This window comes from Tupaia chinensis, unplaced genomic scaffold (assembly GCF_000334495.1).
Source record: "Tupaia chinensis unplaced genomic scaffold, TupChi_1.0 Scaffold149148_1, whole genome shotgun sequence".
In the NCBI taxonomy this organism is placed as follows: domain Eukaryota; kingdom Metazoa; phylum Chordata; class Mammalia; order Scandentia; family Tupaiidae; genus Tupaia; species Tupaia belangeri.
In genome coordinates, this window is record NW_006208994.1 from 1272260 (window position 1) to 1289419 (window position 17160).

The 17160-nt window shown below is 41.1% G+C and overlaps 1 protein-coding gene across 1 annotated transcript in view; it reads left to right on the forward strand.

The window, feature by feature from the left end:
• LSAMP (limbic system associated membrane protein) overlaps positions 1 to 17160 on the forward strand; it is a 710022-nt gene extending 692862 nt beyond the window's left edge. The window contains exons 8-9 of the mRNA XM_027769253.1: positions 6008 to 6040; positions 14939 to 17160. Coding sequence (XP_027625054.1) covers positions 6008 to 6040; positions 14939 to 15036 — 131 coding nt within the window. The 3' untranslated portion in view covers positions 15037 to 17160. The remainder of the gene's footprint in view (positions 1 to 6007; positions 6041 to 14938) is intronic.

The following is a 17160-nucleotide window of genomic DNA, read 5'->3' on the forward strand; positions in this document are numbered from 1 at the left end:
ACCGGGCGCGTATGCGTGCGTGCCCAAGATCCTGAGAGGAGAATGGAGGAGAAGGGATTGTGGCGTGACCATCCCCCCTGGGGGGTGATTTCTCGTTTTCTGTCTCTATGTCTCTCTCTCTGTCTGGCGAGCTCACGCGCCCTATAGCGAAAATCTCTCAAAAAAAAAAAAAAAAAGAGTGTCTAGAATGTTCTCTATACTTAGATTACCAATGTTTGAGCCATGTTATTGCTGGGGTAGGTTTATATCTCTCTCCATTATGCCTGGGGCCATGCTAATTTCACTTATATCACTGCCAAAAAATGGGGAGACTTACATTTTGTTGTGTTTCATCCTGTTAAGTTCCATATTAATTATGTATATATTGTGTAACATGCTTACTTGTTAAGTGTATTTGCTGTTAAAAAATCAATATGCAGAGAAAAGTTCTTCTGAAAGGCATAAAAAATCATAGGTCCCAGGTATGTTCAGGGAATCCTAAAAGAACAATTCCCTGGCAATGAAGTTCTGTTCAAGAACAGGAGATTGGGACCAGCAGTTGGCGTAATGGCTATGTCGCTGAACTCCCATGTAGTCACCCACGGTTTGATTCCCGGATCTGGTGATTTAAATTCATGCCGTGTGTGTGTGTGTGTGTGCGCGCGTGTGCGTGCCCAAGATCCCCAGAGGAGAATGGAGAAGGGATTGCGGCATGGCCATCCCCCTGGGGGGTGATTTCTCGCTTTCTGTCTCTCTATCTTTCTGGCTAGTGTGCATGCCCTATAGCAAAATCCTCTCCAAAAATAAAAAAAAGAACAGGAGATCACCCTATATCAAGAAAGAAAAGAGCCCTTTTCAATTGTTAAGGACAGAACATATTCTTTTCTTGCTCATATTAATAGAAAACTCCCTTTTAAAAGAATATTTTATGTCTGCTCTGATGCTGAAAAAAATAGTTTTATTTCTCCTATTATTGCCACCTTGTGGACAAAGATGATTCCTTTACAAAGCACAGGGGACCATATCTGAGTTTTACCACCAGATGGCAGCATATGACCAAGGTTTTAAAGATCGCAGCTCAGAAAAACTCAGGGTTTTGTTCCTCAGAAAGGAATTTTCTGCTCTTAACAGAAGAGAATGAATTTAAAAAGAAAAAATAGTACAAAATAAGCACTCCATTTTCTTTCCTTAAAGACAAGTGAAATTCAAAGTGTTAAGATCTTCAGTAGTGCACAAAATAGTTGATTTATTGCAGGAATAGGGAGGAGTACCTAAAAATGTAATTAGTAACTTTGTTTTTAAAAAATATTTTAAGAAAATATAGTTTTTATCTAAATTTTTCTGATATTTTCTTCAAAATTGCAGTATGTGAGGATGCTTTTTTATCCCTCCTTTAATCATCTCTGTAGTTGTTTAGTAGAGATTTTTTCCTAAAAGATTCATTTAGAACGTGTAGACTCTTACCAAGCTTGTAGTGACAGGTTAATGCAGGCACATGCCTAGCTTCCTCCTGACCAAATGCTGCTTCTTCAATTTGCTCTCCTATCATATTGTGTGTGTGTTACGGGTGTAGGGATAGAGTTTCTAGAATCTCCCTGTACGTTTGTTATTCATCATATTACTGCAATAGATTTTTTTTTTTACATATCTTTTTCATTCTTTGGGCCTACATTGCCATGGTTTACTTAAGATATCTTTTTCAGTTCACCAAAATTGCACAAATCATCCTCTCTAGAAGAGATTTGACCACAAAACTGGTAACAAAAATTGTTATTTATTGAGCATTTACTATGTATATGACCCAATGTAAGAACAGTGCGTTCATTAACTTATCTAATTTATAGTTCAGATTTAGTAGGGTATGTTAAACTCATTTTACTGATAATGGAATGGAGGTAAAGTGGGGTAAAGAGACATTTTGTAGTTTCATCGGAATTATTGGCCTCCCTGACTGTCCTGGTTCCCAAACAAGGACTTGGACTCATTCCCTTGAAGCCTGTGGACCAGAGATGGAGCAGGAGAAACAGTGTTCTTTACCTGAAGGCGATACCATCTAGGATTTAGGCTCCTCTGGGTAAAGAATATCATTCCGTGGGCTTGAGGCATCCTTACACATTTTCTTAAAAATAGGGTCAGCAAGCGATGCAGTGGTTAAGGTGCTAGACTCCCACGTGGCCAACTGTGGTTCAAGTCCCAGACCTGGTGGCTTTCTTTCTCACTTTCTTTCTCTCATGCTCTGTGTATCTCTTGGTCAAATTTAAATAGTAATAACAAATAAAATAAAATAAATAATTCTTAAAAAAAAATACAATGAGCCAAGAGACATGACACAAGAAAGAAGAAAATTTGTACTTTGCATAAGAGCACAACTTTCTAGCCAGTACTAAATTATGTTTTTGGTTTTTTTAGATATTTGCCATAGGGAGTATATGCTCATTAGAAAGAGAGAGACAGTTCAGGACTCTAACTACACAGTCAGTCCTGTGGGATCCAGCACCTTAAACCACCATGCCACCTGCTGGCAGTGTTGAATTATGTTAATGGCCCAGTGATACCCCCCTAGAGTTATAGAGGCCTTGCTTTTTTTTATTTTATTTTATTTTTAGAGAGAGGTTTAGAGTACATGAATTTCCCAGAGAGAGAGAGAGAGACAAAGACAGTGAGAGGGAAAATGAGAAATCACACTCCCACCCCCCAGAGGGAATGGCCATGCTTCAGTCCCTTCTCCTCCATTTTCCTCCTGGGACCTTGAGCATGCATGCACACAGGCCTGGTGTGATTTGAAGCCACTGGGTCCAGAACTCGAACTGCAGTTGGCCATGTGATAGTCCAGAACGTAATTGCAACACCATCTGCTGGCCCCCAGAGGCCTTCCTTTTCTAAATATATATGTGTGTGTGTGTGTGTGTGTGTGTGTGTGTGTAACGAAGGAGTATTGTGGAATGATGGACTGGATTCTAGCTATAGAAGTGGGAGCCTTTAATTTCAGGCTCAGCTCTGCTTCTCGCTGTCTGTGTGAGCTCACTGAATCTGTTCCCTTACATTAGGATAAATGCAGCTTCTCTGCAGCACCCATGCAGCAATATGCAAGCCATACGTTGATTTCAAAGAAAAGATATAAAGCAGGTACGAGGAGAGAAAACAAGAGGCAGTATGTTCCGTACACCATTGAAATGTTAGGGATCAGATAATGAGATATGAGATATGTGGGAAAGGCTGTCGCCAGGAGAAGGCTGGTGTTTCATGTACTAGCAGAATCCACTGCACTTCCAGGTGAGAATGGGACCAGTTACTGACTCCCGCTAGAAGAGAACTCTTCCTCTGTCTTTCTATATGAACTTACACTGTGTCACATTTATTTATTTATTTTCTTCCTTTTTTTATTTTGGAGCGGTTTTCACTATAGGGCGTGTGCGCTCACCAGAAAGACAGAGAGAGACAGAGAGACAGAAAGTGAGAAATCACCCCCAGGGGGGATGGCCACACTGCAATCCCTTCTCCTCCATTCTCCTCTCTGGATCTTGGGCACACACGCGCACGTGCCCGGCTTGAGTTTTAAGCCACCGGGCCCAGGACGCGAACTGTGGTCGACTACATGGGAGTCCAGTGACACAGCCATTACGCTAACTACTGGTCCCTGTCACATTTATTGATTGGAAATATCTGAAAGTAATGGACCTGCAGGATAGGAGGGCTGGCGCTGATGTCTTTCAGTATCCTCAGAAGCGTACCCAGATCTGTGCCAGCTAGCATGACATAATAGAATTTTCAGACTGGATTCCCTTCCAGTGTACCAGAAGTTAGCTTGGTTTTGTTTTTTTTTTTTTTTTTTTTTTTAAGAATTATTTTTTATTTAACTGTATTTATTTATTTTAGTTTGACCAGAGAGGGACAGAGTAAGAGAGAGAATGAAAGTGGGAAATCAAGCCCCCAGGTCTGGGACTCAAACCACGGTTGCCATGTGGGAGTCCAGCACCCCTAACCACGAAGTCATCTGCCAGCCCCGACACAGTTAGCTTTAAGGAACTGCCTGCTGGCACTAGTTTTTCTCATGCTGTCTTGCAGCCAAAATTTTCAGACTTCTGACACTAGAACATTTGTGCCATTCTTCATTGCCATCATAAGAACACTAGATAATGACCTAGTGTTTAAGAGCGTCTCCTGGTGACCTTTAGGTAGAAAAGTGAAAAATCCACGAGGGACGAGATTAGTAGGTTGCTCTGAGTGTTAGAAACTCTGCAGACCAGAATTCAAAGATACGACCTGTTTGTGCTAAATCAGAGAATAAGGAATTTAGCTAATCAGCTCCCGGCTGTACTAGGTTAGAAGATGTATGGCACCTAGTTGATTTTCTCCTATTTCAGTGGTTCTAGATCTTCTTTTTTGGCATGTTATGCATCCACAGTGGCTGCCACACAGGGCCTGGGCTACAACAGCAAACAACAGGCACAGCCCCTCCCTCCGTGGAACACAAAGCCTACTGCAGAAGACAGGCATAATCAAAGCATCAGACAGATACATTTGAAACTAAAACTGAGCTGGGTTTTATGAAGGAGAGCAGAACTTATTTATAATAAAGGGACTTGAGTTTATCATGGAGACCAAGGAAGATTTTCCTGTGGAAGGAAAAACTGAATTCTAAAGAATGAGTGAGGGTGAGATATACTCTGGGTCCAGGCCTCTATGGCAGAGGAAACGTGGTACCATGAACAGCGAAGGAGGGCTAAGGGGACTGGAGTGCAGAGGTGATAGCTGCTGAGGAGTCTGGATAGGGGTGAAGGATATTGTGGAAGACCAAAAAAAAAAAAAAAAAAAGTGAAAGATTCTGGTATTTGTTCTAGAAGCCACAAAAAAGCATGAGCAAATTTCCAGTAGGAGTAGAAGGTAACCAGAAGGCTAATTCAGAAGGCTTCCCCTGGCTGAGGAGCCCAGTCACTACTTTTGAAGTAAAACAAAACAACAACAACAACAACAACAACAAAAGAGTGTTACTCAGGAATGCAGGGCTATGTGTAATGGTCACAGAGAAGAAAATCCCACTGTCAGTTTGGGCTGCTAGAGCTGACCAATGTTTAAGTTGGTGCCGAGATTCAAAATGTTATCCTATGAACATTTTACGTATTTGCATGGAAAGATCCGAGAGTATTGTGGTTTACTTGATAAAGAGCCTTTGAAGGGATTCCAAAAATTTGGCCCATGTGAGTGCTCCCAATCCTGAGATTTATTTATACATCCAACAAGTATTTATTGAATATCTACTACACGCCAGGCACAAATCTAAGCACTAGAGACACAATATTGATGAGACATGCACTGTCGCTGCCCTCCTGGCGCGTATATTCTAACGGAAGAGACACACCGGAAATAAGCAAGTGCATCGCAGGATGCCAAGGAGAGAGAAGTGCACTAGACTAGTAAGCAGGGAAAGGAATGGAGAAAGAACGGAGGTTACTACTTTTGGTAATGCAATGGGGGGAGTCCTTACTGAGGTGTGATATTTCAGTAGAAATGCAAAGGAAATTATTGAGTGTGCATTACAAACATCTGGGAGAGTAGGGTCCAAGCAGACAAAACAGCTTGTGTGAAGGTTTCAGAGTTGGAACAAACTTGGCATGTTAGAAGAACAGCAAGATGGCGGCTGGCGTGAAGGAAGTGCCCCAAGAACAAAATCATAGGGTAAGGCTGAGGACCAGATAAATGCTACGATGCCACCAAACTCAGTACAGAGGCTTTTACATTCTAGACTCAGAATTCTGGCACTTGTGTACACACATAACACATAGCATCAAGTACAAGCATCAAGCAAATCACTTTTTTGCTACCTCTGGCTGCACGGTATCTATTCCAACTACCTCTTTCTATTCTTCTTTCTCTCTATCTCTAGCAGAATCTGTTTCTATTAAAATGTTCTTTCCACTCTTTCTCTCATTCTCCTTTCAGTGGAGAGTACCAGACTATCCTTATATTTATCCTCAATTGATAAAAGATTGTTTATTTGTTTTCGTTTTGTTAAATGTTTCTTTTTTAGAAATTGGCACCACCGTACACTTCAAGCAAAAAGGTATGGCTTTCATTTTTGATTACCTTCTATATCTAAGGTTAAAATTTCACAGCAATATAATGTGGTCTCATGTATTCCTTATCTTAAATGTTCACGGTTACTTCTTGCAGAGTTGCATTTTTGGAAATGCTCACAGCTCAGTGACAGGGCTTTCAGAAGAGACACGGAGACTCTTTTTCAGGCACTTGTTGGCTATTCCTGTATACATTGTTGAAGGACACAGAGCAGAATCTCTTAGAATGAAGCCTCTGAGCAGTGGCTATTTCCTCCTGTCTCGTGTTCTCAGGTCTTTAGAAAGCCTGACTCTACTGCAGCATCCCAGACTGCTAGGCCTCCTAGGATCTGCCATCACATGTCCTGCAGGGCCCCAAGCACCTCCACCAACCACACAACACATAATCCACATCCTTTTCTCAACGATGTGCAGCAAGGTCAAGGCATCATAAAACAGACCCTAAAATGCAAACAGCTACCGATTCTGAGGTACCCTCTGTACAGATCCAGTAGGTCATAATCCCTAACGGCGTCTCTTCTCAGACTACAGAGGCACACGGGAGGCCAGATCACCCTCGTTAAATCCACGTGATCACTCACTTGCTTGTCCATTGTTTCATTTAAAGATGTCATTCCTCTGAACCTCAAAAGGGATGAGATAGCCTATTTCTGTGGGACATAGGCCCTGCTCATGACCAAGAGCTACAAACATTTTAAACACCTTACTGCTTACTTCCGAGAATGAACCAATACCTTGTTTATGGCTCGTTCTAAGAAGGGAACAGAAAGAAACAGTGGGAATACACTGGTATATTTGGGACAAGAATAGGATTACTCAAGGCAAGAAGGCATAAACAGTTGTCCTCTTCACCCATTGGCCACTCCCTCATGCCACGAGGGCTAATCAAGTTTGAAACTTAAGTGATTACCATTACCTATCATACCTAGGACTTTGTTGTGAATGACGAGATAAGGTATAGTTTTGCTTTTTGTTTCCGTTTGTGTTTCAAAGACCATCAAGATGAACTACCAAAAAAAGAATTGGTCTAAAATTTGAAAAAAAAAAAAAATGTGTGTACCAAAATGCTTGATGTTCTTTGATGGAAAAGTCATGAGGACCCTAACTTAACTAGGAGAATATGTCAGCCATACCAAATTCTCCCCTTTATAGAGAGTAGAGATAATGCATAAAAAGTTTTGTAGGAAGAGCCAAGATTTCATTCTAGTACCCGTTACTCAAAGAAAACTTCAGTCATTTCCTTAATCTAATCTACCCCAGCATGAAGTGACACGTTTTAGTCCCCAATTCATTCAGCCTGAGAAGCTACGCAGTAGTGGCAGAGAATGAGGACCAGGTGGCGCCAAAGTCAGTCTTATCGGGTCTCCCTTTAGATGTGGCTTCCAGCGACACAAGGCACATTACTCTGCACATCTAGATGACAGCGAAGAGACTGAGGAGATGCTGCCAATTATTTTTCTTCTTTGTTTAATTACTTTTAATTCTTTAGACTTTTGTTTTATGTTTTCAGTCATTAGATCAGCCTTTAACAATTCCAAGAATTCAAACTTAAACTCCTCTGGTCTTTCATCTCTTCTTAAATGGTTGAACTATGCACAGGAATAAAATCATGATTATTCTTCAGCGACTTAGGCTGAGGAGCCCAGTCACTACTTTTGAAGTAAAACAAAACAACAACAACAACAACAACAACAAAAGAGTGTTACTCAGGAATGCAGGGCTATGTGTAATGGTCACAGAGAAGAAAATCCCACTGTCAGTTTGGGCTGCTAGAGCTGACCAATGTTTAAGTTGGTGCCGAGATTCAAAATGTTATCCTATGAACATTTTACGTATTTGCATGGAAAGATCCGAGAGTATTGTGGTTTACTTGATAAAGAGCCTTTGAAGGGATTCCAAAAATTTGGCCCATGTGAGTGCTCCCAATCCTGAGATTTATTTATACATCCAACAAGTATTTATTGAATATCTACTACACGCCAGGCACAAATCTAAGCACTAGAGACACAATATTGATGAGACATGCACTGTCGCTGCCCTCCTGGCGCGTATATTCTAACGGAAGAGACACACCGGAAATAAGCAAGTGCATCGCAGGATGCCAAGGAGAGAGAAGTGCACTAGACTAGTAAGCAGGGAAAGGAATGGAGAAAGAACGGAGGTTACTACTTTTGGTAATGCAATGGGGGGAGTCCTTACTGAGGTGTGATATTTCAGTAGAAATGCAAAGGAAATTATTGAGTGTGCATTACAAACATCTGGGAGAGTAGGGTCCAAGCAGACAAAACAGCTTGTGTGAAGGTTTCAGAGTTGGAACAAACTTGGCATGTTAGAAGAACAGCAAGATGGCGGCTGGCGTGAAGGAAGTGCCCCAAGAACAAAATCATAGGGTAAGGCTGAGGACCAGATAAATGCTACGATGCCACCAAACTCAGTACAGAGGCTTTTACATTCTAGACTCAGAATTCTGGCACTTGTGTACACACATAACACATAGCATCAAGTACAAGCATCAAGCAAATCACTTTTTTGCTACCTCTGGCTGCACGGTATCTATTCCAACTACCTCTTTCTATTCTTCTTTCTCTCTATCTCTAGCAGAATCTGTTTCTATTAAAATGTTCTTTCCACTCTTTCTCTCATTCTCCTTTCAGTGGAGAGTACCAGACTATCCTTATATTTATCCTCAATTGATAAAAGATTGTTTATTTGTTTTCGTTTTGTTAAATGTTTCTTTTTTAGAAATTGGCACCACCGTACACTTCAAGCAAAAAGGTATGGCTTTCATTTTTGATTACCTTCTATATCTAAGGTTAAAATTTCACAGCAATATAATGTGGTCTCATGTATTCCTTATCTTAAATGTTCACGGTTACTTCTTGCAGAGTTGCATTTTTGGAAATGCTCACAGCTCAGTGACAGGGCTTTCAGAAGAGACACGGAGACTCTTTTTCAGGCACTTGTTGGCTATTCCTGTATACATTGTTGAAGGACACAGAGCAGAATCTCTTAGAATGAAGCCTCTGAGCAGTGGCTATTTCCTCCTGTCTCGTGTTCTCAGGTCTTTAGAAAGCCTGACTCTACTGCAGCATCCCAGACTGCTAGGCCTCCTAGGATCTGCCATCACATGTCCTGCAGGGCCCCAAGCACCTCCACCAACCACACAACACATAATCCACATCCTTTTCTCAACGATGTGCAGCAAGGTCAAGGCATCATAAAACAGACCCTAAAATGCAAACAGCTACCGATTCTGAGGTACCCTCTGTACAGATCCAGTAGGTCATAATCCCTAACGGCGTCTCTTCTCAGACTACAGAGGCACACGGGAGGCCAGATCACCCTCGTTAAATCCACGTGATCACTCACTTGCTTGTCCATTGTTTCATTTAAAGATGTCATTCCTCTGAACCTCAAAAGGGATGAGATAGCCTATTTCTGTGGGACATAGGCCCTGCTCATGACCAAGAGCTACAAACATTTTAAACACCTTACTGCTTACTTCCGAGAATGAACCAATACCTTGTTTATGGCTCGTTCTAAGAAGGGAACAGAAAGAAACAGTGGGAATACACTGGTATATTTGGGACAAGAATAGGATTACTCAAGGCAAGAAGGCATAAACAGTTGTCCTCTTCACCCATTGGCCACTCCCTCATGCCACGAGGGCTAATCAAGTTTGAAACTTAAGTGATTACCATTACCTATCATACCTAGGACTTTGTTGTGAATGACGAGATAAGGTATAGTTTTGCTTTTTGTTTCCGTTTGTGTTTCAAAGACCATCAAGATGAACTACCAAAAAAAGAATTGGTCTAAAATTTGAAAAAAAAAAAAAATGTGTGTACCAAAATGCTTGATGTTCTTTGATGGAAAAGTCATGAGGACCCTAACTTAACTAGGAGAATATGTCAGCCATACCAAATTCTCCCCTTTATAGAGAGTAGAGATAATGCATAAAAAGTTTTGTAGGAAGAGCCAAGATTTCATTCTAGTACCCGTTACTCAAAGAAAACTTCAGTCATTTCCTTAATCTAATCTACCCCAGCATGAAGTGACACGTTTTAGTCCCCAATTCATTCAGCCTGAGAAGCTACGCAGTAGTGGCAGAGAATGAGGACCAGGTGGCGCCAAAGTCAGTCTTATCGGGTCTCCCTTTAGATGTGGCTTCCAGCGACACAAGGCACATTACTCTGCACATCTAGATGACAGCGAAGAGACTGAGGAGATGCTGCCAATTATTTTTCTTCTTTGTTTAATTACTTTTAATTCTTTAGACTTTTGTTTTATGTTTTCAGTCATTAGATCAGCCTTTAACAATTCCAAGAATTCAAACTTAAACTCCTCTGGTCTTTCATCTCTTCTTAAATGGTTGAACTATGCACAGGAATAAAATCATGATTATTCTTCAGCGACTTAAAGGAATGCCCAAGAATCCCTGAGGGCAGGATAAATGACCACTTTTCATAAAATTAGTTCCAAATCCAAGATATGGGCCCTAAATACTCTGGAGAAGCTACAGAAATCTCTTCTCCAGATTTGAATTGCCCAATGTCTCCAAGCACATGTTCTCTGGAACAGGTGTTGACGCATCACTTGGTCCTTTCTCAGAGATTTTACTAAAAAAACAAATACATTGGCTCAGAATCCTCCATCAGATTTATAGTGTAGGTGCTTGCCAAAAGTTCTCATATCTAGCAATTCGAGGATGTCTTATCAGTCCTGTCCTTAATCACAAATTCACTTTTGTAAGCACTGTCATGGCAAAGTGCAATCCCACATGCATTTTGATACAGAGCCTCGGTTATCCTACCCTGGGGATGAAACCTTGCCCAGTATGTTGACTCCTGGTTCATATTCCTGTTGGAGCTGAATTTTCCCCTCTATGGTCAAACATTAAACACCTCAACCCAATTCCCACCAATGCCTTTGATTCTGGTTGGCATTTCACCCCCTTTTGTCATCCAAACTTCTATGTTAGTAATAATACTACTAATACCATTTACTGAATATCAGATACCACACATATCAAGATGTGCGTGTGCATATTCTATAATGTGGTTCGATACCAAGATGTGATTTTTATCTACTCTATGAAAAATATGTAGCACAGTTTGGAATTGTGGTTCTACTTGCTCATCTATTCTCAAGGCTAATTCGTGTTTGCCGACTCTGGCTTTTATTCTAGCTGTCAGTATATGAGAGCACTTGCTGAGCCTGGCCATCTGGCTTAGGAAATACGATTTATCATTTGCATTTCCACAAATAAGCAGAAATTTCATAACTTTGAACTAAAACATAATTAATGATTTTGTTGATTATGCTTCCTGGAAATAGCCATTAGCTGAAGTAGTCTCCTCTGCAGTCGCATGTATCTGTAATTGCAAACACACTTGTGGTGGTCTCCCCACTATCACCCATGTCCCCTTGCATTTTTTCCAATCCTATTTATTTACTCTCAAAATCACTTATGAAAAGAGCAAGTCATATAAGCACATTAGATAGCTATACAAGAGCATTTAATAAATAAGAATTGGTGGAGAAGAAGATATCTTCGACAGATGCACAAAATGCATTTTAAATATATCATAATAATGCTATTAAGGATAAAGTTAAAGATGAACACAGTCACCTGAGATCCCCTATTATAACTCAGAATAGTGTGTAAAAATAATAGTTAATTTTGAATTATGTGCCCTGAAAGACCAATACTATGTGTTTATATTATGTGTGCATACATACATATATATATATATGTATATAAACATATACATATATCGTGTATTTCTTTTTGAAGAAAAGAATACATTATGAAGAATGTTTTATGTGGCTATATTCCTCCAGGTTAATATATGTATGTGCTATTGATTTAATGAGCTAATACTTGCTTTCTCAAATAGTTACAATTATTCAAATAAAATGGAAAGGCTCACCTGTTTAGCCTTCGCCAGATTCCACTCCACTCCAGGATTCTGAAAGAGAATACAGCTCCTCCTAGCACTAAAACTGAGAGGAAGGAAATAAGCAGAACTGGGCTCTTTCTGAAAAGCTCCTGTTTCATACTGTCCTGGGGGTAAAACAAATTAGTGTTGCTTAATCCTATATGACTTTAATTTTTGTGTAGTCATCTGTTTTGAGAAGTCTCTTTGATGCACTAACAAAAACAAAGTGCCAAGGAGATCATGCCATGTAATGTCCAGAGGAGCTGAAAGGATAAAAAAGTAACACTGCCACCAAGCTAAAGCCCTGGAAAGTTGCCGCTAAGAGTGCTGGAAGGTGCCAGAAGGTCAGAAGATGGGGGGCTGTGATGTGGAAGTCATAGAGAGAATGGATGAGGACAGACATTGAGCTAGGACTCAGGTGTTTTTTGCAGGATCCAGCATCTCATTGAACCTTAATTCTTCATGAAAGACACAGACCTGAAGTTAGTTAAAGTACCTTTTATTAATATGGTCATAAAGCCACTCAGAGAAGTGGAGAATTCACTGATTAAACATTTAATTTCCTTATTCTGTGTTTCCATAGTTTTACACACAATAAAGCTCATTTTTTAACCATAACTGTGCAGCTCAAAGTTTATATAGATTCCAATTTTTAAATTAAGTATTACATAGATTCCTATTCTTAAAGTAAGTATTGTTTGTAGCTTTCTCAAGAAGCTCTTCTAGTCAAAAATATTCTATTGGAAATCATTTTTGTGGAGATAATGGTTGTCTCCTTGGTGTTTTTGTTTGTACTGGTTACTGTTTTAATCAAACCCAAGTTTCATTTCCCAAATGCTTAACAAGACCCTCACTGGGTCCCGTGTAATCTCAGTATGTAGTGGTGAAAGGCAATGACTCTGGAGTGAAAAACCTGGTAAAAACTCCAGCTCTCCTGCTGATGAATTGTGCATATTTGAGCAATGGATTTAACTTCTCTGTGGCTCCATTATTTCACTGTAAAACAGGTTTCATTATAGTACCCACCTCAGGACATGGTTGTGCACTTACATTTATGAGCATTAATAATAGCTCGGTGCAGAGAGTACTATATAATTGGTTGTTGTTGCTTTTATTGTTAAAAAAACGAAAAAGGTTAGGAGACCATTTTTGAATCCAGCATTTTCCTTGATAGCCTACCTCCAATCTGGTATGCTTGTAAACAGCTTTGGAAAAATTTACATACCAGAGAGCACTTACAAAATATCATGATTTTACACACACAGGCACCCACACACTATGTATCCATCCACATCTGTGCTCTCAAACTTCATCGTGATTCCTAATTATAGTCACACATTTCTTTTGGCTATCATTGTGTGAGTATGTAGTCTTAAATCCAGAAGTCTCTGTAATAAAATTACACAGTTCTTCCCCTTAATGCAATATGAGCAGAGTCATACAAAAGGAGAAAATGGAACAACCAGAGGAGACAAGCTCTTCACTCATATTTATCATTTCTGTCCTTAGCCTCCAATTTCCATCAATACATCAACACTTTATACACCTCTTTTTCCACCCCATTCTCCCTCTCAAATCCACACTCATCTCCTCCCAGTTGTCTTCACCTTGGAAAAAATAGGGTAGCAGAAAGAGACATAGACTACCAATCCAGTTTCAATTCCATGTGAGTTATTTTCAGTTCTGCTCCTGATTCAGGTCTGCTTCTTAACCTCTCGTGATTGGTTGGTTTGTTTTTGTTGTTGTCATTTTTTTCCCCTTAATTTTTGCTAAAGAGTGTGTGTGTTCAACATAGAAAAAGAGAGAGAAAGAGAGAGCGCAAGAAAGCAACCCCCCTCGAGGGGGGGGGGATGACCACGCTGCAGTTCCTTCTCCTCCATTCCTCTTGTGGAATTTTGGGCATATGCATGCACACATGCGCACACGCTCAGCATGTTCTTCAAACTGTTGGGTCAGAGGCTCGAACCATGCAGGTAGCCATGTGGGGTCCAGCTGCCCTAACCACTACACACTGGCTGGCCCGTTGCCTTGTCTTTTGTTTTTGATGTTTAAAGTGACGAGTTTAAATGAAGAGTTTGGACAAGATTAAGATTCTACAGTTTCTAGATTCATTTTCTACCATGCTAAGGTGTCACTTAGCCTTAAGAGTTATTTTAAAACAATTCCCTTCCCCATCAGTAAATAACTAATTACTGCTTCTCTCCTGGGAAACAAGCGGGTCTCGGGCTGGTTCCATATTTTACTGATGGAGAAGCTGTTCAGTTTGGCCAGAAGGACCCTTCCCAGGGACTGGAACCTAAGGAGTGCGGGCGTCACAGTGCTGTGCAGGGCAGCACAAGCACAAGGCAGCGGGCTGAACAGGAGCTGCGGCTCCATCAGACACATCCCTGACAGCCAGCCTAGGGACATCAGCAAGAGCGTTTTGTATCTCCATTTTGTATTTCAACCAATGATATCCCTTAAGATACTTGTAACTTGGGACCAGCAGTTAGCATAATGGCTATGTTGCTGGACTCCCATGTGGTCGACCACCATTTGAATCCCGGACCCGGTGGCTTAAACTCATGCTGGGTGCATGTGCGTGTGTGCCCAAGATCCAGAGAGGAGAATAGAGGAGAAGGGATTGCAGTGTGGTCATCTCCCCTGGGGGGGGTGATTTCTTGCTTTCTGTCTCTCTGTCTTTCTCTGTCTTTCTGGCGACTGCATGGGCCCAATAGTAAAAACTTATAAAAAAAAAAAAAAAAAAAAAAAAGATACTTGAAACTCAAGAAGGAGGAGAAAGATTTAGGAATGTCTTTGAGCCCTTTTTGAGCAGCAAGTAAGCACACTGACTTTGAGGCACCAGTACTTGACCAGACCTTCCTGTGATCCACCAGCAGTGACGCGTAACAGAGTGGGTCAGAAGTAATTATTCTTTTCTCTCTCTTCTCTTTTGCTCTGCAGGACCTGGGTCGGTGAGAGGAATAAATGGATCCATCAGTCTGGCCGTACCACTGTGGCTGCTGGCAGCGTCTCTGCTCTGCCTTCTCAGCAAATTTTAATAGAATACAAATTTAAAAATAATTCAAAAAAAAAAAAACACACAAAAATGCGTCACACAGAATATGGAGAGAGAGAGAGAGAGAGCGAGATGGGGGGAGACTGTTTATTTCACAACTTTGTGTGTTTATAAGTGAAGGGGGAAAAAAAAGAAAATGAAGAAGAAAATACACATTGAAAGCAATTTTAAAGTCCATCAATAAACATTTGAGCATAATTCAGGGTGGAAAAGTTCTACCAGGAAATGTGTGTATCTACTAAGCAAACATACGCTGCGTAAAGACTACATCATGCTAAGCACATCGGGATGTTGTGAAAATAAAGATAAGAAGACCTAGATGGATATTAACCCCCTCACACACACACACTTTATCCTTCCTTCCTTCATCCTTTTTCATCAGTGGGGAAAAAAAAAATAAGGTCTTGCCTTTGGTGTTTATACTTCCATAATCTCTTTTTCTTCTGTTTTCCATTTGAGCTGACATGTAGCTATTTCAGACTATCAATGGAATCCGATGTTAAACATTTATCAGACTTTCCTGCCTACACTCGCTCTCCAACTTTCAAGATCATCCCCTCTCCTTCCAATGTGTTCTGTCTCCCCCACACCTAACCCAGATATTTTCTTTTTATCACCACCACCCCCTTCATCCCCACCTCGCCCGGAGCACTAATCATGCCGCAAATGCTAGAAAGTGCCATTTTAATTTTCTCCACTGTGCGCGTGTGCTCGTCTCTCGCTCTCACGTGGGTGTACATGTGTGTGAGCGTGTGTGTCTCTCTCTAAAGCATGCCAAGGGAATGGTCCATGTGTACATAGACTCATTGTGCTGTAGATACTGTCCTGCATTGTAATCGTGAGATGCGGCTGTAACAAGTTGCTGGGGGAGATGGCGGGGAAGGAGGCAAGGAGCAGAGTCCCTCCCCCCATCCATGGCTGTCATATGACATCAGTGTGTTTTCCAATCAAGCTGTGCTCTTTCCAAGGGCAGGACCCCATATTCCTTCTAGTCCCATCATCAGAACCCAGTCGGGAGTCACTCAGAATATCACTGTCAATGAAAGTGCCTACTATCGATGGGGTGAGCAAACAGTAGAAAGAATCAGTGATGTGGGTGAGGTGACCTAGGAAAGAAGGCTTCAGATCTCACTCTTGTTCTACAAGTCTGAGGGATTTGTAGATTTCCTAGCTTTTTCCAGGCTGGGCTCTAGTCTCCTGTGGGAGTGACCAGCGTGTGTTGTACGAATCCCCAGACACCAGCAGGTCTCCAGTTGTTAACTCCCAGCAATGATGCCTCATGGATGAGCCACATGGAGATGCTAAGCAGCCCTGTTTTGCTTCCTCCCTAGTTTTCAAATAACACTGCTTTTGCCCCATGGATTCTCCTGAGCAGAGATTGTTTCCTGTTTCAGATAAAATACAGTGAGCGTGAGCAAGGCAGGAAAAGTGGACCGATGCCCTGGTTTCCTACCCGTATTCCAGAGAAACTGTCAGAGCTCTACTGCTAAGTATTGACCACAACAGAAAAGAGCTTACTTCTTGTGCTCCTTTGCAGATTTCTGTCCTGGTGCTCTCTAGTCTAATACTTTACCTGCTGGCCCACAGTATCCTTCTTTTGTTCTACTGATGGTGGGTGGTGTTTGCAAAGTTATTGTTCATGGTGGTGGGTCATAATCCTAGGCCAGGCTATTGGTGAATCCCTTCCCTGCTCTATTTAAATTTGCATCTACAAGAGTCACCTTGACATTAGCCTTGAAGTGTGAGCTAGTCCCTTAACTGAAGAGCTGAGCCACTTGCAAAACTTTAGGCAGAAGCTGTATGAGAACCACAAAGCTTGGCATCGCCAAGATGTCAGAAAGAGTTTGTTCGGAAAGTTCTTGCAGGGAGAATTGGTTCTCTGTACGTAGCTACCATTGTCAGGAAACCAATGATTGCTCCAACTCACACTGTAGGAGGCATTGGAAGTGGCCCTGCTTATGAAAGGACAGAGATTATTATTATTGAAATCATGCTTTAATGTAATCCTACAGAGCCAAATAGGGTACCTCATTAAGTTTTGAAAACTTGTCTGTCACATGGCATAAAATGAACAAATCCATAACTGCCAAAAAAAAAAAAAAAAAAA